Source organism: Nothobranchius furzeri, chromosome 4, assembly GCF_043380555.1.
Source record: "Nothobranchius furzeri strain GRZ-AD chromosome 4, NfurGRZ-RIMD1, whole genome shotgun sequence".
Taxonomy (NCBI): domain Eukaryota; kingdom Metazoa; phylum Chordata; class Actinopteri; order Cyprinodontiformes; family Nothobranchiidae; genus Nothobranchius; species Nothobranchius furzeri.
The window spans coordinates 77,437,143-77,459,960 of record NC_091744.1 but is presented as its reverse complement, the minus strand read 5'-3'; the positions used below and the strand labels follow the sequence as shown (position 1 = coordinate 77,459,960).

The 22,818-nt window shown below is 43.4% G+C and overlaps 1 protein-coding gene across 1 annotated transcript in view; it reads right to left on the bottom strand.

Annotated features, from left to right (window-relative positions):
• dusp8a (dual specificity phosphatase 8a) overlaps positions 1 to 22,818 on the bottom strand; it is a 42,670-nt gene that overhangs the window by 16,491 nt on the left and 3,361 nt on the right. The window contains exons 2-3 of the mRNA XM_015964894.3: positions 16,623 to 16,992; positions 4,442 to 4,580 (exon numbers count right to left, since the gene is read on the bottom strand). Coding sequence (XP_015820380.3) covers positions 4,442 to 4,580; positions 16,623 to 16,859 — 376 coding nt within the window. The 5' untranslated portion in view covers positions 16,860 to 16,992. The remainder of the gene's footprint in view (positions 1 to 4,441; positions 4,581 to 16,622; positions 16,993 to 22,818) is intronic.

Below are 22,818 nucleotides of genomic sequence, written 5' to 3'. Positions count from 1 at the left end.
ACTTCAAATGCCCATATTAATGCACCCCCCCCAAACACACACACACACACACAAAGATACAAAAAGACCTTCTTATGCAGCTCATTGGAATGACTGTGAACGACTGCATTGTGAGATTCACCCTCCTATGATTACCTCACCTCTTCAGCTTGCATATGCGCTCGCGAGCACACACACACACACACACACACACACACACACACACACACACACACACACACACACACACACACACACACACACACACACACACACACACACACACACACACACACACACACACACACAGGCTGAAACCCTGTTGTATAACAGAGCAGTAGAATTAACATTTTACTGAAGCAACCTTTGTTCCTCCATCTGTGGAGTCACACCTTGACCTGATCTCATCGAGGCCTTGCCGCACACATCAGCGCCTGAGTGTGTGTCTTTAGTGTGTATAATAGAAAAAGAGTGTGAGCCAAAGAAAAGGAGGGAGAGGCACTTTTCATCCCCTAATACCTCCGATCAGTATGTCACCACCACGTGTCATTTCTAGTGCTTCTGAAACGATTTTTCAGTCTGACGGCATGGCTGTAAACCATAAAAACAGAAAGTACATGCAAGTAATAGAAGAAGAAAGTGTAAGTGTAAGTTTGAAAAACTAGTTAACATTTTATTTTTGTAATAAATTATGTAATCTGTTCTTTAGACACTTGACAGAGGAAATGTTTCTTCACCTTTTATAAACAAAATCCCAGGAGGCTTGATTCATGATTATTATGGACGCTAATCATTACCATGTGTAATTCCACAGGCTAGGGTCAAAGTTCTGATATGTGGGGTATATAAATCATCAGCATATAGGAAACCTAGGCCCAATCCCCACACTCGCCCCGTTTTGTGCGTTCCCGACCAAGGGTGCGGGTGCGTAGGGCGTCCCGATTCTCAAGTGTGGAAGTTGATCACACCCCTTTTGCACCCTTGATCTGCACTTCACAGAAGTCTGCATCGATGCAGACTTGGGTGAAGGGTATTACCCACAATCCATTGCTGTGTGAAAAAAGGCTCAAGTGCCTTTTCTGAAAATATGTATTTTCAATTGAAAGAAGTTCATTTTAGGACGATTGATGCTCTGAATGCTTTAGACAAAGCAGCAATGAATGAATTTTTTTTTTCAAATAATTGTTTGTTTGAAAATTGTTAATAACTTTTTTTTTAAGTAGCACAGCGACCAGCATCCCGGCATGTGTTGTGGTCGATGACGCAATCCTCCCTGTCCCTGCAATTATTTGCACACTTGTGTGCCACGCACCCGAAGCTTTACTGCACACTTCCTCCAAGTGCACTTTGCTGAAGACCGCAGGACACAATACGCGTGTTGGGATTTGGCGCTAGAAGCAGGAACAAAGAAGCTGAAGTAAAACCTAAGCTAGCGCCCTCTAGTGGCTGGCTGCCCTGCCCTCTCCCAGTTAAATGAGAAATCATGGGTGCTTCATCCACTTTTATATAGATTGATAATTACAAAGTGAATTATTTATTGTTCATGCAACTGTTGACTTATACTTATTTTGTAATTGATGAATGTAGAGTTAATAAAATAATTTTGTCAGAAAGTGAGAGTAAATTATGTGCAACCTTTTTTTTTTAAATGATCCAATAATTACAAAGAAAAATCATGCTTTGACTCTCATTTGATCCAGTTTTCTTCTGCGTCTCTTCTGCTTCCATTCTCTGCTTGACGCTGTGATGTGGCGCTTTAGTAATCCCATGAAAAACACTGGCAGATGGTGTGGGAATAGGTCTAGGACACCTCTGCACATCTGCAAACTATGCAAACAACCAAATAAAGCAAACACCTTCCTGATTTTTTTATGTGACAACCCCGTCTCATCAGACGCACTTACAATAAGTTTTCTTCTCATGTCAGTTTTTTTTAGCGCATCAACAAAAAAGTATTTTTATTTCCAGCTCCCCACCTTTTCTCGTCTGCAGAGTTTTCACACCTTGTTTGATCTCTCTTTCACTCTTTGAGGACTCGTCCTTCTATTCAATCCCTGCAGGCTCATCAACTCTAACTACAACATAAAGTTTGAATGCAGACAGAAAAGTGTTTTTCATTGTTAGGACACCAGAGCTGCTTTGGCGCATGTTGCAGTTACGCAGCTGGCATCAGCTAACACCACCTTTAGCTCCACACCAGCAGGCAGTTTTTGGTGTTTTCTCTGCTTTGGTGGCGCGCTTTCAAACGGGTGGGAGACAGGCAGACTTTAGAGCCACTAGGGTAGCAGCTGAGTCTGACAAAGTGCTCTTGTCCTTCTCTTCACACAAACAGAATCGGAACTTTGAGGCAGGACGCGTAAACTCGAGGTCCAATCTGGTGAAGTCACTCCTGTGGTGAAAATGCAGCTGTTCCGGGAGCGAGACGCGCTTCTCATCAACACTTTCACCCAATCAGTGGCGTTCTCAAGCAAAAGCTTATACAAACATGTCCACATCCTAACATTTTCCAACTGCCAGTACAACCACATCCCGAGCGAATACATAACTCAAAGTAATTACGCAGTGAGAGTCCCTCGGGAGCAGGAATTACTTGTCCCGACGAGAAAACAATGACACAATGTGGGACGCCTTCCCATGACATCATCCCCGTGTAGGAAGTGGTGTGTATTTAAATCACTGATATTGATTATATGGTGAACTGACAGATGCAAAAGGGAGTCCTGGTTGGTTTTAGATCAATACACAACAATTACATGCACTTTAGTGGTGTTACGTGATATTCAAGAAGCTTATCTGGCATCACCCAGTTCCTGCAATTAATCCCCCTGGTTAATTTTAAATGTAAATCAATCTAAATGGTTTTAAAAACAAAACATGATGCAATTTTAGAAATGTGTAGGAATGTGAGCTTTTCTGATGCAGAACACAGCAACAGAACTGATTTGTTTTGTGTTTAATCTTTACAGCTTTTAGTTTCATTCCTGCAAAAATCACAGATGACTGAATTGTCTTTTTCCTTTAAGTGTATCCATAATTTCTAAATTCCTTTCACAAGAAGGCATTTTCCCATGAAAAAAGAGGTCAAGGGGATGTTTATATTGTTTTTCAGGTTGTCAAGACAGCAAAAAGAACAGAAAAACCCTCACTTTAAATCAAACTACTGAGGATCTTTTGTCTTCTTCATTTCATTGAAATGCTGCAGCATTCTCACACGTCACTAATCCTGCTGCACTCTCACATGATGTTGCAAAACATGCATGCATGTGATCAAGTGGGACGCCCCCTCCATCATTTCCCATGCGTACACATCATGCATGCACAGACACTGGCTGCTAGCTCCACTGACCCCAATAATGCAAGCACCCAAACAACAGCCAACGCCATTGGCTGAGTTCTTCTGGGGGATATTCTCTGCCTCTGTTGTCGTGGAAACAGCAGAGAGGCAAAGACAGAAATGGAAGCGGTGTGACTTTTTTTCTTGATGAAACAGAGCAAAAATAAATAAATAAATAACACTGTGGCAGTAATGAGAAAGACGGGGAGAGGAAAGTGCTGATGGAGATTTTCATTAATATGTCTGATCAGAAAAGCAGAGGAGGAAAATCCTGGCTTACAGAAGTGTTTGTGTGTGTGTGTGTGTCTTTATGTCAGGCAGTAATTTGGACCCTCTTTGAGGTACCTCTCAGCATCCATGGATGACTCATGAAAAATCCCTAATCTCCCAGCAGAAGGAGCAAACCGAGGATAAAAAGAATAAAGATTTACCAAAGCAGCGCGCCTAGGCTCATCACATTTCCAGTCCTGACCGAGAAAGATTACACTCTCCTTTCTGCACTGACATGTTTGGGCTAAACTTGTAAGCCTCTGTGGGTGCATGCGTGTGCAACGCTGCTCCTCAAATGGCTGCAGCCACCACAATCAGGCTGATTTGAACTCAGAAAGCCTATTAACAGCCTGCAGGGGTTCATTTATAATACCCACTGTGCTATATGGACACTATGACAGGATGCTTGACTGCAGTTAATGAGACCAAATGAATGCAAATTAGGCTTCCTAATCCTGCAGTGATGCTGGGTGGGAGAAAGCTTAAACATCAAGGACCGCCAGATAGATTTTGTATAAAAGCATCAAAATGTTTCACTTCCTATTTTCTACTGTCTCTAAAAACTCATGTGAACTTTACACATTTGAAGTCAGAAATCTCGCAGCAATAACAAAGAAGGAACTGATTTTATGTGGCAGATAAAACCTGATTTGTCAATCAGTGACACCTGCGGGCTGAACTGTGCAATTACAACAATGCACCTGCTTGCTGAGTGAAAAATATGATAGAAAACATAAAAGGGAGATAATAGAAGAAAAATGTTTCATTTGTGTTGTGAGTAGAGTATCATTTCATCACTTCCACATAAACACACACACACACACACACACACACACACACACACACACTCAGGCATACCTGTGAGGAGGGACACTTTGTGAAAGGTACCCTCCAATTTCCCCATAAGTATGTGCACAAAGCCATCTTTGGACAGATGCCCTGCTTCTTTGGAGCTCTGGTCATAAACCACCACTTCCTGCTTCCTGCCCAGCTCCACCTGCACAACAACAACAAAAAAACACAACAAAGAAGAAGGAAAGGTTCAATTTCCAGCACCGTGGTGGAAATTCTGACACAAATCTAACAAGGAAGCCAGTGTTTGCAAAAATAAATGTAAATCTAAACATCTGTTTGCTATTTTTGGGAAGCGAGAACTCTTCTACATGGAAAGATCATGCACCTAAACTAGTTTTTCATTTTCAGGAATATCCTCTGTCGGCTGAACAAAGCTGATGGGTGACATGATAATAAACGAGGCCGTGACTGTTTGACCTTTGTGCAATTTCCTCACTTCACCACTTAGTTGCTGTCAGAGACACAAAGAAGAAAAATAAACCACCAAACAGCACTCGGTGTTGTGATAATAAACGCTGTGGCGGGTAAGTTACGAAGGTAAAAGTGCAGGGTTATAAAAGATGGATAAGGGCGGAGAACTGCTCGTCACATTTACTGCTGAGACAGTTTGTTGTTATGCTGGATGGGAATTAGTGAATTCATAAAAGATGGTTCTATGTGGAGGGGAGTTTGATGAACATGAAGGGATGAGAGCGTGCACAGCTGTGCTTCTGCTGTGTGAGGGCATGTGCACGTGACTGCAAACAATCCAGCCAGGCTGTGTTGTTCTCCATGTTGTCAGGCAGGCTTTGGTCACATGACCATGAGGCAGCGCCTACTGCAGCTATGAATCACTGCATCACTGAAGCACCACTGGACAGGAGGTGTGTGTGTGTGTGTGTGTGTGTGTGTGTGTGTGTGTGTGTGTGTGTGTGTGTGTGTGTGTGAAATGAAAGGATGTTGAGGGTGAGGATGATGGAGTTAATGAGCTTAAGGGAGGTGGTTTAGGGAACAAACCATCGTTACAAAAATACTTCAGTAATTCATCATCAAAATTATCCTTCATCAGTTCCTTCACATCGCTGCTGCTCATACCAGAGCTGTGGCAGAAAGGTTTTGATTCAGCCAGGATAAGGTTGATCTGGGAAGTCTGATTTGAAGCTACTCTGGTCCAGTTAAACCTGACTTTCCGCCTGTTTCCAACGGCAGCACTGAAACTCGTCACATGTGGTTCGAGTTAGTTTCTCTCATTTGGCCTAAATGACTTTAGATCAACAATGAAATAATAAATAAAAACATTTACGCCACGTCTTGTACGAAAAGGAGATGATTTGAGACTTTATCCAGCTGTAATTAGACATTTAAAATAGAAAAAAAACATAAATTTTTCTCATTTTGTGCATTTTCATTTCTTTCTACTTTTTGAAAAAGTTTTATTTGTGACTTTCACTCCACCTCATCTTCATGTCTCCTTTTTAAATTTGTTTTAACTCTAGTCCTCTTTACTAAGCTGGGGTAAATTTGGCTAATAATCCTAATGCAATCACATCTATTTCAGGAGTCTGTTCTCAGAGCCGGAGGATTAAAGACCTTCACATGTGCGCATGCACACACACACACACACACAACTTAACACCCTCCAGGACCTTACCTATCAAGATCAACTTTTTTGGATTAAAACAGATAGTCCAGGAAAAAGTATTTATAGGGGGTGTTGATGCTACATATACAATATAATATATATTTTATTAACGTATAAACACATTTTTTAATTGCTAAGAGCTTGAATCATGTCCTAACTCATTCAGCTCGGCCCTTTTGATGTAAAGGAGAGTCTGACTGTACAGAATGCTGGACAGGCTGCATGTTGGCTTTTTTATTTTCAGTGACAGGTTAAAATGCACATGCTGCTAACCATGTGACATGAATAGGTTTTGCTGCAATGTTAGAGGTCAGAAACCCAAGGCCTGGGCAAGTCTGCAGCACATTACTCTCATTCCTCTGCAGTGCTACAGCATCAGTACCACTACACTCCCAGCCTAGGCAGCACTGCAGCCTTCCCTGCAGCGGCTGTAAACAAGGAAATCCACTGGAAGGGTGGGGAGAAGGAAAAGGGGGAAAGGAAACAGTGATGAAAAAAATCTAAGAGATGGAGGGAATCTGGTGCAACTAAAAGGGGCAAAAAAGCACAGAAAGTTTTCCTGAATAGAATCCTGCAGGCAGCATCCAAGCTTTATCTAAAAGGAAATGGAGTCTGCAGGCAGGAACAAGGAGCAGTCACAAAGGAGAGATGATTTCTTAATGTTTTTGAAGCAGAGAGTTATTAAATCAGAAAAATAAGATGTTTGTGAAAATAATACAAAAAGACCCTTCACTTTTCAAGCACCATGGAATATGAAATATGCATTAGGAAGGAGAACAGCAAGATCTGAGGCAAGGCTGAAAGTCGAGCACTGACCTCACTGTCATGTCATAGGGAAGTTCTGCACACACACACACACACACACACACACACACACACACACACACACACACACACACACACACACACACACACACACACACACACACACACACACACACACACACACACACTCACACACACAATAAAATGAAGATGATGGCTAAATCTCAAAGATTTCCAGCAGGGTGTGTGTGTGTGTGTGTGTGGGGGGGGGGGGGGTGATACTGTAGGAGCTAACTGACCAGAGACAAGTTCCGCCCCAAGCCCCGTGTGAGTGTGTGTGTGTGTGTGTGTGTGTGTGTGTGTGTGTGTGCGTGACAGAGATAGAGAGAGATGGAAAGCTGGTGTGGGACACAACATCAGCATAAACAGTCTAAAAATGGCCCCACATTCCTGATACTCAGTCAGTGCTTTCAGAGTCCCACAGAAACTAGACGACTGCAGCACCAACGTGATTTATTTTATAATAAGCTCTGAACTGGGAGAAGCTGCTGCATTTAGATGTAAATCCATTTTTCATCCTGTTAATGATTTTATTTACTGATAGTTTTATCACATTAAACTGTGGCTGAAACCATGAAACTGACACCAGAGTTCATATCTAGAGAGCTTCATGAAGGGCGGTGACCTCTCTTAAAGGCTTCAACGTTACACCTACAGCCCTGATGGGGACACCACCCAGGGGCAGATGATGTCACTGACTGGCACTGACAGCTGCCCTTTCCATGCTTGCTTCAGTAGCTGTGAGGAAACTCTTATTCAAATGAGGACCAACAGAACAGAGAACATGATGTGATTTAAATAGTGGTGGTGCGTGTTTTGATGCGGAGCTGTTGACGTGTGGTTCACACCTTCACACGGCAAAACGTCAAGACACCTGAAAGGTCAGCTTCACTGGAAAACCATTTTTGAATTATTATTTCTGATTATAATTGGCCACTCTGTTTGTCGTGCAGGCTGAATATGAAATAGTTCCTACATTATCTCCTGAGGATCAGCACCTCCAAATCTGAGATCATGGTTCTCGAGTGTGTCGAGTTTGGTGGCAGGAGAATCTCGTCTCTGCTGTTTGCGGATGATGTGGTCCTCCTAGCTTCATCCAGCTCTGACCTTCAGCTCTTGCTGGGTAGGTTCGCGGCGGAGTGTGAAGCGGCTGGGATGAGGATCAGCACCTCCAAATCTGATACCATGGCTCTTGACCGGAAAAGGGTGGCTTGCCAACTCCGGGTCAGGAGAGAGGTCCTACCTCAAGTGGAGGAGTTTAAGTATCTCGGGGTCTTGTTCACGATTGAGGGTAGGAGGGATCGGGAGATCGACAGGCAGATTGGTTCGGCGTCTGCAGTGATGCAGACACTGAGCCGATCTGTCGTGGAAAGGAGGGAGCTGAGCCAGAAAGCCAGGCTCTCGATTTACCGGTCAATCTACGTCCCAATCCTCACCTATGGTCATGAGCTTTGGGTAATGACTGAAAGAACGAGATCGCGGATACAAGCGGCCGAAATGAGTTTCCTCCGTAGGGTGGCCGGGCTCAGCCTTAGAGATAGGGTGAGGAGCTTGGACATTCGGGAGGGACTTGGAGTAGAACCGCTGCTCCTACGGATCGAAAGGAGTCAGTTGAGGTGGTTTGGGCATCTGGTTAGGATGCCTCCTGGACGCCTCCCTGGGGAGGTGTTTCGGGCATGTCCTGCCGGCAGGAGGCCCCCGGGTCGACCCAGGACACGTTGGAGAGGTTACATCTCCTATCTGGTCCGGGAACGCCTTGGGGTCCTGCCGGAGGAGCTGGTGGAGGTGGCTGGGGAGAGGACAGTCTGGAGCTCCCTAGTTGGGATGCTGCCCCCGCGACCCGGACCCGGATAAGCGGAGGAAGACCATAAGGAAGTTGTGTTTTACTGCTCCACTCCAGGTAAACATTATGGTCATGTAAAGATTTCTATAATTATTCTATATTATTTACAGAAATATCTCAATAATGACGGCTTGTTTTTAATTGTTCCTGACTTAAAGTTTTTAAAAGTACAGCAGAAACTAAATAAACAGCCTCTTGTCAACATTTGTTAAAACAATAACATCGACTCCTTCATGATTTTAAACATGTCACGTATAAATGTGTGTGTGTGTGTGTGTGTGTGTGTGTGTGTGTGTGTGTGTGTGTGTGTGTGTGTGTGTGTGTGTGTGTGTGTTTGTGTGTGTGTGTGTGTGGTGTGTGTGTGTGTGTGTGTGAGAGAGAGATGTAAGCCTGCGGTGCTATTAAATATGACCTCATCAAAGCAAACATATCACCGATCCGGTTCTGTGCGACAGCGTCAGTACCTTTAAACTGGGCAGAGGAAAAGTATGAATGAGACAAGAAAAATCCCCATTTGTTTTTCTCTGGCTGATTTTAAGAAAATAAAATATCACCATTGTGTGTCCCCAACAAAACAATTCAGTTGTATTACTGCCAGATGACTCGGGAAGCTCATGGTGTCTCTCATTTTAAAACCCGTTATCATCTCTGCTGTAATTACCTAAATATTATAAAATCATGTGACTACTCGACGCTCTAGAGCGGACTTCCTGTCATGTGTCATTGCAGCCCTTCCCTTTTGCAGCGAGCACAAACAACATATAGTGTATTGATGGAGATCTTTGGATAAATGCATTATCTGCTCATGTGCTCTCTCTCTCTCTCTCTGTTTGGTGGGGCACTCGACCAATCTCGCAATTAAAATCACTGACAAGATCACAGCCTGCGTGCTTGATCTCCGTGTAGTTGTGATGCTAAACACCATTCTGTTTGTATTTATGAAAGCATACGTGGATGCAATTGTGAAACTACAAGAGAAGGATTTAACCATTTGTTATGTATGAGTTGTCATATTAGGGTTCGACGTGAGAACAGAGTCATACATCAAACTCATCCTGCTTACATGTGTGAAATTATCAGATGACCCAATAAAAATTCCCTTGCCTATAAAGACAACTAAACAAATGTTGAAGATTCATAATCAGAAGCCAAAACTGAAAAAAAAAATGGCAGTGTGTAATTTCCTGCCACTAGGGGGCAGTGCATACATTTCTGGATAGTTTTACACCATATTGCCGTCACTCACGCTAGTTTAAAAAACATTACGGTAAATGCTACCTGTGAAGAAGAAAGCATGCAACCTTGAAGTGACTCCTTAAACTTGCATGGTCCTTCAGTTAATTCCATTGAGAAAATGCAATGCTGATGCTAGATTTATGGCGGTGTACTTTCCGGATCTGATCGGGGTCTTGCGCCTACCAATGACGTCATCATTCTATACAACAACACCACTCGGCCAAAAAGTATTGCATCTGTTTTTTGATTTGGTTCTTTCACATAGGTTTTGGAAGTAGTTTGGCAGTTTTGTTATTAAATTTGTGTTTCTTACTGCCTAAATGTTTTAAAATGTGGTAACGTAACTTCTGTAAGTCGTACATCCAGCCAATCATCTAGTGTGACGTCATTGACAGGCGCAGGACCTAGAACTGGCCAGAAGAAAACATGGCGTCTAATATGACGCCCCCCAAAGACCCGTGCCCTATAGAGAGCCTAAGTCTCCTCCCTTTCCGGTCGGCTCATGGGTCCCCGGAAGAGCGAAAAAAACAAACAAAAAAAAAACAAATGCAAGTCAACGGGACTAAAAATGCAATTTTCTAAACCACTTTGCCTTAGGCCCTGGATCGCACATATGTTGTACTGCAATTTAAATGAAAAGTGATGATGGGTGTTTGGACCATGCCAGTCATGCACTTTGAGATTTATCAGCTTGTAAATCTTCGTAATTAGTACGACTTCACACCAGACATCGGCACGTCGCATATGTGACATCACCACAAAATCTCCTCTCCTCAAAGTAGCAGCTACTTACCAAATGACCAGATTTATGGTGGTTCTTTCCTCATGTGGGAAGTTTGCTGAACTTACAGCCATTTTCCATCAGTTTTCTCCGTGTCTGGTTCAATGATGTCACTTTCGTGAAGCGCATTTGTAGTCCTGGACTTATTTTCACACAAAACCTAAAATAGCGTTTCCCCGTTTGAAAATAAGCGCATTCTTGGTATCAAAATATGTCTTTAAAATTCACGGACATCATATGTGAAATCCCTGGCTCAAAACAAGCTGAATTAGAAAATAGCATTTTTAGCCCCATTGACTTGCATTCACTTTTTCGTTCTTGAGGGGACCCATGATGCGGAAGTAGATGGGCGTGACTTATGGGCTCGACACACAGGAGGCGACATTGCCTCTCCTCCATTCATTTTCAATGAGACATGCGCGACAAAGTGATAATCGCGGGTCTCCCTCCTTCCAAGCGAAACGCGAAAAATGTGCGTGTGAAATTTTGCGCTCGTGCACGTGTCGTGCACAGGCGACCCAGCGACGCAATCCCAGAAAGTTGAAACATTTTCAACTTTTCATCGCTGTCGCTCGGACGAGGACCAATCAACGGAGGTTTCATTCACTGACCAATGAGCGGACAGGATGCTCCGTACATCTCCGAGCAAACATGGAGGAGAAGTTGATTATTATTATGTTTTATATAGTAAAATCACAAGTAAGATTTCACATAACTCTAGCAGCACCTTTATTAACTCTGAACCGCTTAAATAACCTTAATTCCCTCCAACCTGACACAGCCAAACAAAACAAAGGAAGTTTCGATTTCGCCATGGAACAGAACGCGTAGACGGCTTTGCCGCTGCCCGCTGCCGCGAGTCGCCTCTCGTGTGTCAGGTAATAAAAGCGACGGCGACAAATTTCGCTGATCGTGGTCGTTTGTCGCCTCCCGTGTGTCGAGCCCATTAGGCTCCCTATGTACTTTAGACCCGATTTTTATAGTTGTATGTTATGAAGCCACCAGTCTTTTTCAACAACTGGACATCATTTTATTCATTTTCAACAACGTTTCAATTGACATTTCTAGATATTAACGGTAAAAATACACCTTGTGACTTTAAACAAATCAACAAAGACTTTTAAACGCTGGTCAACCTTTTGATAGAGCGCATCAAATAATTTATTGTTTATTATTTCTATTCTACAGTGGGACAAAAAAGTATTTAGTCAGCCACCGATTGTGCAAGTTCTCCCACTTAAAATGATGACAGAGGTCAGTAATTTACATCATAGGTACTCTTCAACTGTGAGAGACAGAATGTGAAAAAAAATCCATGAATTCACATGGCAGGATTTTTAAAGAATTTATTTGTAAATCAGGGTGGAAAATAAGTATTTGGTCAATAACAAAAATTCAACTCAATACTTTGTAACATAACCTTTGTTGGCAATAACAGAGGTCAAACGATTACTATAGGTCTTTACCAGGTTTGCACACACAGTAGCTGGTATTTTGGCCCATTCCTCCATGCAGATCTTCTCGAGAGCAGTGATGTTTTGGGGCTGTCGCCGAGCAACACGGACTTTCAACTCCCTCCACAGATTTTCTATGGGGTTGAGGTCTGGAGACTGGCTAGGCCACTCCAGGACTTTCAAATGCTTCTTACGGAGCCACTCCTTTGTTGCCCGGGCGGTGTGTTTGGGATCATTGTCGTGTTGGAAGACCCAGCCACGTTTCATCTTCAAAGCTCTCACTGATGGAAGGAGGTTTTGGCTCAGAATCTCACGATACATGGCTCCATTCATTCTGTCCTTAACACGGATAAGTCGTCCTGTCCCCTTAGCAGAAAAACAGCCTCAAAGCATGATGCTCCCACCCCCATGCTTCACAGTAGGTATGGTGTTCTTGGGATGCAACTCAGTATTCTTCTTCCTCCAAACACGACGAGTTGAGTTTATACCAAAAAGTTCTACTTTGGTTTCATCTAACCACATGACATTCCCCCAATCCTCTGCTGTATCATCCATGTGCTCTCTGGCAAACTGCAGATGGGCCTGGACATGCACTGGCTTCAGCAGCGGAACACGTCTGGCACTGCAGGATTTGATTCCCTGCCATTGTAGTGTGTTACTGATGGTGACCTTTGTTACTGTGGTCCCAGCTCTCTGCAGGTCATTCACCAGGTCCCCCCGTGTGGTTCTGGGATTCTTGCTCACCGTTCTCATGATCATTTTGACTCCACGAGATGAGATCTTGCATGGAGCCCCAGATCGAGGGAGATTATCAGTGGTCTTTTATGTCTTCCATTTTCTGATAATTGCTCCCACAGTTGATTTTTTCACACCAAGCTGCTTGCCTATTGTAGATTCACTCTTCCCAGTCTGGTGCAGGTCTACAATTCTTTTCCTGGTGTCCTTCGAAAGCTCTTTGGTCTTGGCCATAGTGGAGTTTGGAGTCTGACTGTTTGAGGCTGTGGACAGGTGTCTTTTATACAGATAATGAGTTCAAACAGGTGCCATTAATACAGGTAACGAGTGGAGGACAGAAAAGCTTCTTAAAGAAGACGTTACAGGTCTGTGAAAGCCAGAGATTTTCCTTGTTTGAAGTGACCAAATACTTATTTTCCACCCTGATTTACAAATAAATTCTTTAAAAATCCTGCCATGTGAATTCATGGATTTTTTTTCACATTCTGTCTCTCACAGTTGAAGAGTACCTATGATGTAAATTACTGACCTCTGTCATCATTTTAAGTGGGAGAACTTGCACAATCGGTGGCTGACTAAATACTTTTTTGCCCCGCTGTATTCTATTCTATTCTATTCTATTATTAAATTATTTCTCAATTTTAAAAAAATCACAAAATCCAACATATTTTAAGTTTTTTTCTTCCTGATGTGGACATTAAATGGCTTAAAGGTTAAGATAGAATAATTGTTTTATTTCAATTGACCTAAATTAAAACCCCTTACTCGTGTAATTAATATACGGATCAATATAGTGGAACCAGCTCCAAACAAAAAATATGTATAAAATGTAATATCATTCCATATTCTCTCTTCACCTGACTTCTAATTTGTTCCATTCTGATTCAATATGACTATTCCCCCTGCTTCAAATGAATACTCTGCATAGTTTTTATTTACTTAATTTTATTCTGTTAAACTCACTTGTTACTGAATCTATTTATCTAGGTCAGTATGCCAGAAAACGCAAAGGCAAAGGTGATTCTTTTGGGCATTTTCATTCTCCACCGCATAAATCACCATTGAAATCCTATAGAGTGTTAAAAGAGAGTCATTCTGGGAAGCTTCTGGCTCACATGTAGGAGCTTCCTTGGGCTGGTTATTGGTAGTGACAACCTCTGGTCCATCTGTCAGACTGCCTGCACCCTCACAACCCCAGAGATTACCCTAGCTTAAGAAAGAAACCAGCAGCTCATCAGAGAAATCACGAGGAAGTCCCATCCTGACTAAGCCCTGTGCTGTCCCTCTCCCATCATCAGAGGTCGTCTCCTACGTCCTGCGACATCCAGCTACCCCCGACCTACTTTTCCAGAGAGCTTTAATAAAGAGAGACGAGTTGAGATGTGAAACGCAGTAGAAAGAGGACACCGTTTTCATCGCTGCTGGTGTTCATTCAGCTCAGTCAACGTAAGATGTGAGCTTCTATGAAGTGGGGTTAGTGCGACGCCCTGGGGGATGCAGGCTATTAGTTCTCAATGGGATGTGAGGCAAGAGGCAGCCAGGCAGGAGGTGGAGGCAGCAGCACATCCATGAATACCCTTCATGCTGCTCTCCCGCTTCCTGCATTCACTTCCTCAACAAAGAGCCACAATGGTGTCCTTTGCTGTCTTGGCTGGCTGAGACGGCTCCTGGCGATGCACAGAGCCATGTGGGGGTTGTGTGTGTGTGTGTGTGTGTGTGTGTGTGTGTGTGTGTGTGTGTGTGTGTGTGTGTGTGTGTGTGTGTGTGTGTGTGTGTGTGTGTGAGGGGTCAGTTGGGAGCTGGCTCTAATGCCACCCAGTTAGGCTGCACGTGCCCAACCTGCGGCCTGCCAGTGGCCAAACAAAAGAGATGATGTCATGCTCAGCCAATGACTAAAGAGTTCAGGTCTGTCGGACCCGCCCTTCTCACCCGGCTGCTTCCAGCCTTATCCAGCTTTAGCGTTAATCACAAGCCTTATCCTCTTAACTGGGGGTGGGGGGATGGACGAAAACAAACCAGCCCTTGAGCGACTCTGGACAGGCTGAGGAAACGAAGGAACAGGTCAGTGCTGCGAGTCTGCAGACTACAGCTGCAGCAGACAGAGCTGTCATGTGAATGAAAGTGAGACAAAGGAGGAAGCATGACTCTGTGGGGTGCCACAGTGCGACATCTGCCAAACATAGAGCCTCACATAGAGATGACCCCAACAGGCTCCACAAAGAAACACACTGATCATAATGAAAATCTAATTCAGACTAAATTAAATACACATCGGAGTCACACACGGGAGCAACACACTGTTCTACTCCGTCCTGGTGCTTTTCCTGTAGTACAGACACCATAACAAGCCAAAATATTCTAATCATGGCCACAGATTTGTAAATCTGGATGTAAAAGGAGCACCAGACTTTGTAAAGGCCTCACAATGAAATTAATGGTAAACAGCAGGTGCACACGGTGCACAGAGACAAGCCACTCTGACCTGCTCCTGGCAGCCAAGGTGTTAAACAACAAAAACAGGATTATTTTATGGACTTGATGCCACACCTAAGTAAAATATGTGACTCCCCTCCTGTCAAGCGGCATAGTTTATGGTGACGAGAATTTAATACTTAAAACATACGGTTTGAAACCAGGAAGAAGACATTCTGAGCTGCTGCAGGGTGCATGCATATAGACTGTTTGGAAGCACATAAAACCCCCTCAAAGGTTTCCTTCAGTTACCCACAAAGCCTAAAAACACAGGAGCCAACGTCGTGCCACAGGTGGACCGGCTATGGAAAAAAAAGCTGTCATATTCAGAGAAGTCATGGAAAATGGGAGGATCTGATTTCAGGGCCACTGATAAGCTACAAATCTACACTATCCCTGTCTGTGTGCCAAATATAGCCCCCACAGATGTGATGCATGCCCAGGCTAGCACAGAGGAGCCCCATTCAGAACCGCACGAGTCCATGGGGCTCACGAATTCTGCTGGACTTAAATAATTGAGTCTAGTTTTGTCACTTTAACAGATAAATGACATCCTGAGTTAAATCTGATAGCCTACTTTTCCTAGATAGTGCACATGCTGTGTAACACAACTGAAACAAATAGCATTGATTAAAAGTACATTTAAAAGGAGGCCATTGACCTTTGAGCGACTGCAAAAGATTTCCTTTGGGTCTACTTATCTTTAAACTAGCATGGCTTCATATCTTATCACACGCATCTCCAATGCATTTACGTCTCAAATCAGAATCAACTCTCTTGCTACAATGGAAATAAGGATGACTACGAACTTTAAACACAAAATATTATTCACCACCCTACAAGAATGATCTGCAGGGTTTTCTTTCATGGACAACATAGACAAATCTTGTATTTACCAAAAGATAACCAGTTAAAAAGTAACGTTGATGACATGCGGCAAACTAAATTAACCCTTTAATGTTTGAGTCATTATTATTTTTAAATGGCCACACTGAACTAAATCATAAGATACCAAATACAATCCCCTCAGTAATACCATTAAAAATGGCTGCCAGCAGGAATCGGTGGGACCCAGACGAAGGGATAAAAACCAGAAGTCATCTACCAACATTTTTTTCTGAACTCCAGATGTTTTCCCCGATGGGAAATGAAGAACGTGCCACAATCTCTGCCATTGCATCCTCCCATACTTCAGGTGTCTAGCAGCTGTAACTCACCTTCACCTTTCCGTTGGGCTGCAGCAGCTCAGTGACGGATATCTTGTCCTGCTGCAGGCGCCTCTTCACCAGCTTGGAGTAGCAGACGTTGACCGCACCTTGCACGTGTGAAGCGTTGTACTCGGAGAACGTCCTGCTGTCGATCACCAGCAGGCGTCCCGTCCCTCTCTGGATGAGGCTCGCCAGGCGCTTGATGTCCATGGCACTTTGCTTGTTGGGCCCTTTCTCTCCTGCCATGGTTTAGCCGAGTGGTTGGACGTTGGTGGTTTGTGAGGAATGAGGAATAAATGGAGAGAGGAAAGGATGGGGAGGAGGAGAGGTCAGTGGAGGAGAGCTACCAGCAGAGCAGGAGGCAGGAGATCCATGGTGCCTAAAAGAAAAAAGAAACATACAAAAATAAATAATAAACCAGCTGCTGCAACGTGACAAAGACAAATCCTTGGCACATAAATGGATCTATTTTTGTGCTTCTGCATTGTCTTTTATTAACAGCTCGCTTATTAAAATAACTACAATGCTAGAGAAGTTATGTAAAGGCTAAACAGCCAACAAACTCACTTTTCAGCTCTGTGATCTGAACACTTCCTTCAAAATAAAATACATCAGACTTAAAAAGAAACACAGGTGTGTGTGTGTGTGTGTGTGTGTGTGTGTGTGTGTGTGTGTGTGTGTGTGTGTGTGTGTGTGTGTGTGTGTGTGTGTGTGTGTGTGTGTGTGTGAAATTTAACGCAGTTCTGTTGTGCAGTTACTCATGAAACAGGAAACTGAGGGTGTGAGATAAATAAAACCGGGGGAATTTAGAGAGTAGGCCTGGACACAAGCATAGGGCCCGTGTGTGTGTGTATGTGTGTGTGTGTGTGTGTGTGTGTGTGTCAGAGAGTCGTCCATGAACTTGATGAACTGTCTAGTCGTATCCGTCTCTTCCAGTCGCTCTCAGCCCGTCCCTGCTCACATTCAACGCAACATTTTAACATTAAACACGAGCCCCGTGTTCACGGCCGATCAATAATCAGCATTTTTAAGACCAGCGACTGCATAGCTGTGAGTAAGTGTGTGAATATTCAGCTAAACGTGACCACAGTGAAACCAAAGACACATTTGATGCTATTAAAAACAAAGAAGAACAGAGCCAAGAGAATTAATTTGTTGATCGACCCCTGGTATCCAACAAGGGTCAGAATGTGAATGTGCCATGCTGTTTTATTTATCTACAGGCATGTGGTGACATGAAAAAATAATGGGCTCAGTCTCATTTACCCCAAAGCCTGAATGGAGCTTTAAAAGGGAGAGTGCAAAAGAGAGAGAGGTGTGCAAACAAACACAAATAAAGTAGCACTCAAATCATGTAATGAGTTATGTTTTCTATTAGAAGAGTTTTAAACAGCACAAAAGCCCTTTGTGTGAAGCTGAACCTTCTGATCGGTCTGGTTTGGAAAAACATCAAAATCTGCTAAATCTTTTCACTTCTCTGACACTCCCTCGTGCACAGAGGGACGGAAGAGGAGGAGGGAAGCGAGGGATGTTGTTCAGAGAGGATCTCTCCAGCCTAGCAACCAAGCCAGCTCAAGGTGTGTGTGTGTGTGTGTGTGTGTGTGTGTGTGTGTGTGTGTGTGTGTGTGTGTGTGTGTGTGTGTGTGTGTGTGTGTGTGTGTGTGTGTGTGTGTGTGTGTGTGTGTGTGTGTGTGTGTTAGAGCTGGAGCAGAGAGGACAGAAAAAAGGGGTAAGGAGCACAACAAAATTATAATAATGGTAAATGGTTTGTATTTGTATGGCACCTTTTGAGGGTTCACAACACAGTTAGTCATCCACCCGCACACACACACACACACAAACACACACACACACACACACACACACACAGGTGATGGTGAGCTACAATGCAGCCACAGCTGTCCTGGGGTACACTGACAGAAGTGAGACTGTGGAACACCGGTCCCTCCGGCCACCACCAGCAGGCAAGGTGGGTTAAGCCATTACAAACGAGCCAAAGGGTGCTGCAGTGTTACTACAAAATAATGCTATGAGGCCCTATAAAGGAAGTAATTAAAATCATATTTTTTCCCATTTTCATTTTTCTGAATAAATACTTTGTAAAAAATATTAATCAGTCGTGAAATTTAAAATATAAATGAATGTAGGGCCTTACTTATACAGCCTGTTGGCTGAACATATGCACACATGTGCTGCTGCAGCCAGACAACATGCTTAATGCAAGAGACACCATAACATGGAACACTCATGAAAACACTTGACAGCTGCTGCAGCACTGCACAAAATAAAAACATATAAGATGCACAATAACATGAATGTGGATAAAAAATAAAACGCTCTAAAATGTAACCTTTCTGCATCCATGCAGCTTACTAGTTCTAAGCAGCAGCAACATGCAATGGCATATGCTCAGATTCAATCCACCTTAAAGTGTTGCTGCAAAGCCAACACCTTGCAGATACATCCTCTACATGGGAGCGTGTCCCCAAACCTGTTATACCATACCGTCTATGGTAGGCTGACCTTAAGCTTCCAGGGATGGGGATCTTTTCCTGTTTCGTGTTTACGTCCCAGCTGCTGAGCACCGCATCGGATGCTGCAAATGTCTAATGGCGACTGCTCTCCCTCCCACCCACAGTCTGGCACTTTTCCTCCTCTCTGGATCCCTCCTTCCTTCTATCACTTTCTTTCTCCTTTTTGTGCAGTGGAAAGGAACAGGGGGGGGGGGGGGGGGGTTATGTGTTAGTGAGACTGGAGCGCCGCGTCTTTCTAGACAAACACCCCACACAGTTTGAGTGAAACAGAAATACAGCTAAATGTGTTAATAAGCAAAAAGTAGCAGTAGGGATTATAGTGATAATACCATGATGGTGAAGAGAAGTAGCATCTGCAGCATGCCAATTCTGGATAGCAACCCAGCTTTAAAAATAAAATAAAATAAAAGCCTACGTGCTTCATTTACACCTTTTCAGCAATATAATGAAAACAATGTGTTAACAAGTAAATAAAGCTTCTCACACCACAATGAGCAGCTGCCAGGGGTTTGCTGTGAGCCTCTGACTGAACTGAGGAAAAATAAAGCCCATGCAAACACGAGATGAAGCAGGTAGACGGTGTGCAGACCCACAGCAGATTCTGTTGTTGCCATGGAAACAGCCTGTGTAGCACGATTTGGGGGCTCGTGGCGAATGATGGCGACAGGATGCTACTGGTGCTGATGCTGGGAAATCCAGGCAGGGAGGAAACAACAACACAACCAGTGGGACTCAGACCTGAAAAGCTCTCCCTGATGAAGATGGTTCATTTTTACATAACACTTCTCAGTTTTGTTTATTTATTTGCGATTTAGGAACATAAACATCCAAATAGAAGATTTTTTTTATTGTAAGATCTGTTATTTTAGGTACATTTGAGTTATTGGAGGCCCTTGATAAATAATAAAAGGACAGTGGAGTGTGTGTGACCCATCTTTTCTCTAATCAGATTAATAGTTTCAACCCACATTGAGCAGTGTAACTTTTCTCCTAATGCTGGTTCAACACTCCGCTGGTTAAGTCACCATAACATCATTACTCTCTTCCTGCAAGTCAATGAGTGAGCTAGGTGTATTTAGTCGTTTTAGGTTTTTTACGGTGGTTTTTTCCAGTTTTGTACCGTATTTTCCGGACTATAAGCCGCTACTTTTTTCCCATGCTTTGAACCGTGCGGTTTATAATGAGGTGCGGCTTTACAGAAGATTTTTCTTCACCTGCAGGGGGCGCTTTAGCAGAAAGTGAAACAGGTGGAAGTCAAAAGTGGAAATCGAAGAAAGTGCTCGTTTCAATTTAGCACATGCAAGCAGCCGGCACGACAAAGAATTTTTTTCAAATCCATACCCCCTCATCATGGTAACTACACGTATGAGATCATATGTTTAAGTTGAAGGCCATCGATCTGGCAGTAAAGGAGGGAAACAGTGCTGCCGCACGTAAGATTGGCATGAATGAATCCATGGTTCGGCGCTGGAGACGGCAGCGGGAAGAACTCATTCAAGCCAGCTTCACCCGGGATGATGACAGCGACACGGACAGCGACACTGACATCGCCACAGAAAAGGTATGTGACGAAGCTCTTCTGAGGCTGTTCAACTCCGACACTGAAGAAGAGGACTTTAATGGCTTTAGTGTGCGAGGAAGATGAGAGCGAATGACTTCTTCTGGTAGGCAAGTGTGTTTTATTTACCAACCAGGCAAGTTTTGTGTGCAGTTTGTATTTTCTAATCATCCAGGGCTTATTAATGCTGTGTCAGCGCTGTTCTTTTCTTCTAAACATGCAAATTACTGGTAATAACATGTCAGTGCTGTTTTTATTTTATAACCATCCAGAAATATGAATGCTATCAGTGCTGTTTTCTTTTCTAAACTTGCAGGCACGTTCACCCGTGTTTAAAATTCATTTTGTTGAATTAAAACAACAACGAAAAACCTCCGTGTAGCGTCTTTCTGTCTAATTATCTTATGTTATGGCCGTACATGCGCTGTGCGCCGGAGACCTGCATGTGGCTGCTGCGCCGCTTTGTATTTGAGTGCGGCGCGCGTGTGTGTGTGTGTGTGTGTGTGTAGAAAACCTTTTTTTTTGTTGGTGCGGCTTATGTAGAGGTGCGCTCTATAGTCCGGAAATTATGGTAGGCGTTATAAAGAAAACAAGCACTGATGAAAGGTGTTATGGCAACAAGTGAAGTCCACTGCCAACAAGCTACCTGTTTTTTGTTAACATCATCTTTTCTGTAGTCAGAATATTTCCACACAACCGATGGTGCGTTTCTCTCTCCAGTTTTTCTTTTTGCTCTTCGGTGACTCGAGGTGAATTTGCAAAGATATATTAAAATTCTTATATAGAATAATAAGTGCTTCAAATGCTAAATGAAGACATTAGATTTTTCGTAACTCACCACCAGAATCTTTGAAAGCATTCGTAATAGTATTACCTCTACCGTGTGGCATTCTTAGACATAACTGTTGCAAAATCAATGAGCACATGCGAAAGTCCCCTTGTAAAGTTAAATACAGTCACACAAACCATCAGCCACTTTTACTGTTGCTCTCTTTATGGCTGGCAGTAAAATGCTAATAAAAACAACTTTTCTGTAGCGCACTCACAAACTCACACACTCACACCCACACACACCCACACAAAAAGATCAGGAAGTAACTTCATCTCCATTAAATCAGCAATCCATACAGGAATATTGACAGTTTTCCAACAAACCAATGAGCCAAATGCCACAAACCAGCTCAATGAAGCCGTATCAGAGCTGATGACGAGATGCAAGCACAAAGGAAGCAACTGGAGGGCAACCAGAGGTGATGTAATACCATCCAGGTTTTTCATTAACTCGCTGCATAACGTCACCTGCGTCCGCAGCCTTGAGTAGGCTGATAAAGAGTGGAGTCACTGACGGACAAGGCTTGTTTGTTTATACTGCAAACAGTTACATCATGAGAGCATCTCATGGTCTTCAGCCTGCCCCACAGGATCTGCCGTCAACTAAAACGGTGCTAAACTGTCTCTCCTTATGAGTGCATGTTATTATCGCTTAAAAAAGAAACCACAACAAAGCGCTGTGAACAAATTCAGGCCACCAAAACCGACCTGCCTAGTTCTTGGGTTACAAAAATTCACGTTCAAGACTCAGCAACTGTTCCTAAAATGTTAACGTGTTTAACGAAGCTGAGATATAGATAACAACATTGTGGAACAAAATTTATTGGTGGATGATTTTGCAAGGATTGAATATTAGGCACAATTTTCTGTATCAGTACTGAACTTAAAGCTGCAATACGGATTTTTCCTTTTCAGTTATTACGCACGTTTTTTAGGAATCCGTAAAAGTGATTTGTCTTATCTGTACTATACGGTGATATAATGTAGGCAATACTTTTTTTTTTTCGCTAAGCCCGTCAAAGCTATCAATTGGCATGCTTATCCGGGGTCGGGTTGTGGGGGCAGTAGCCTAAGCATGGAGGCCCAGATTTCGCTCTCCTCAGTCACTTGGGCCAGCTCCTGTGGGATAATCCAAAGGTATTCCCAGGCCAGCAGAGAAACACAGTCCCTCCAGCGTGTCCTGGGTCTTCCTTTAGGTCTTCTCCCAGTTGGATGTGCCCGGGGGAAAAAATCTCACCAAAGAGGCATCCTAACTAGATGCCTGAGCCACTTCAACTGGCTC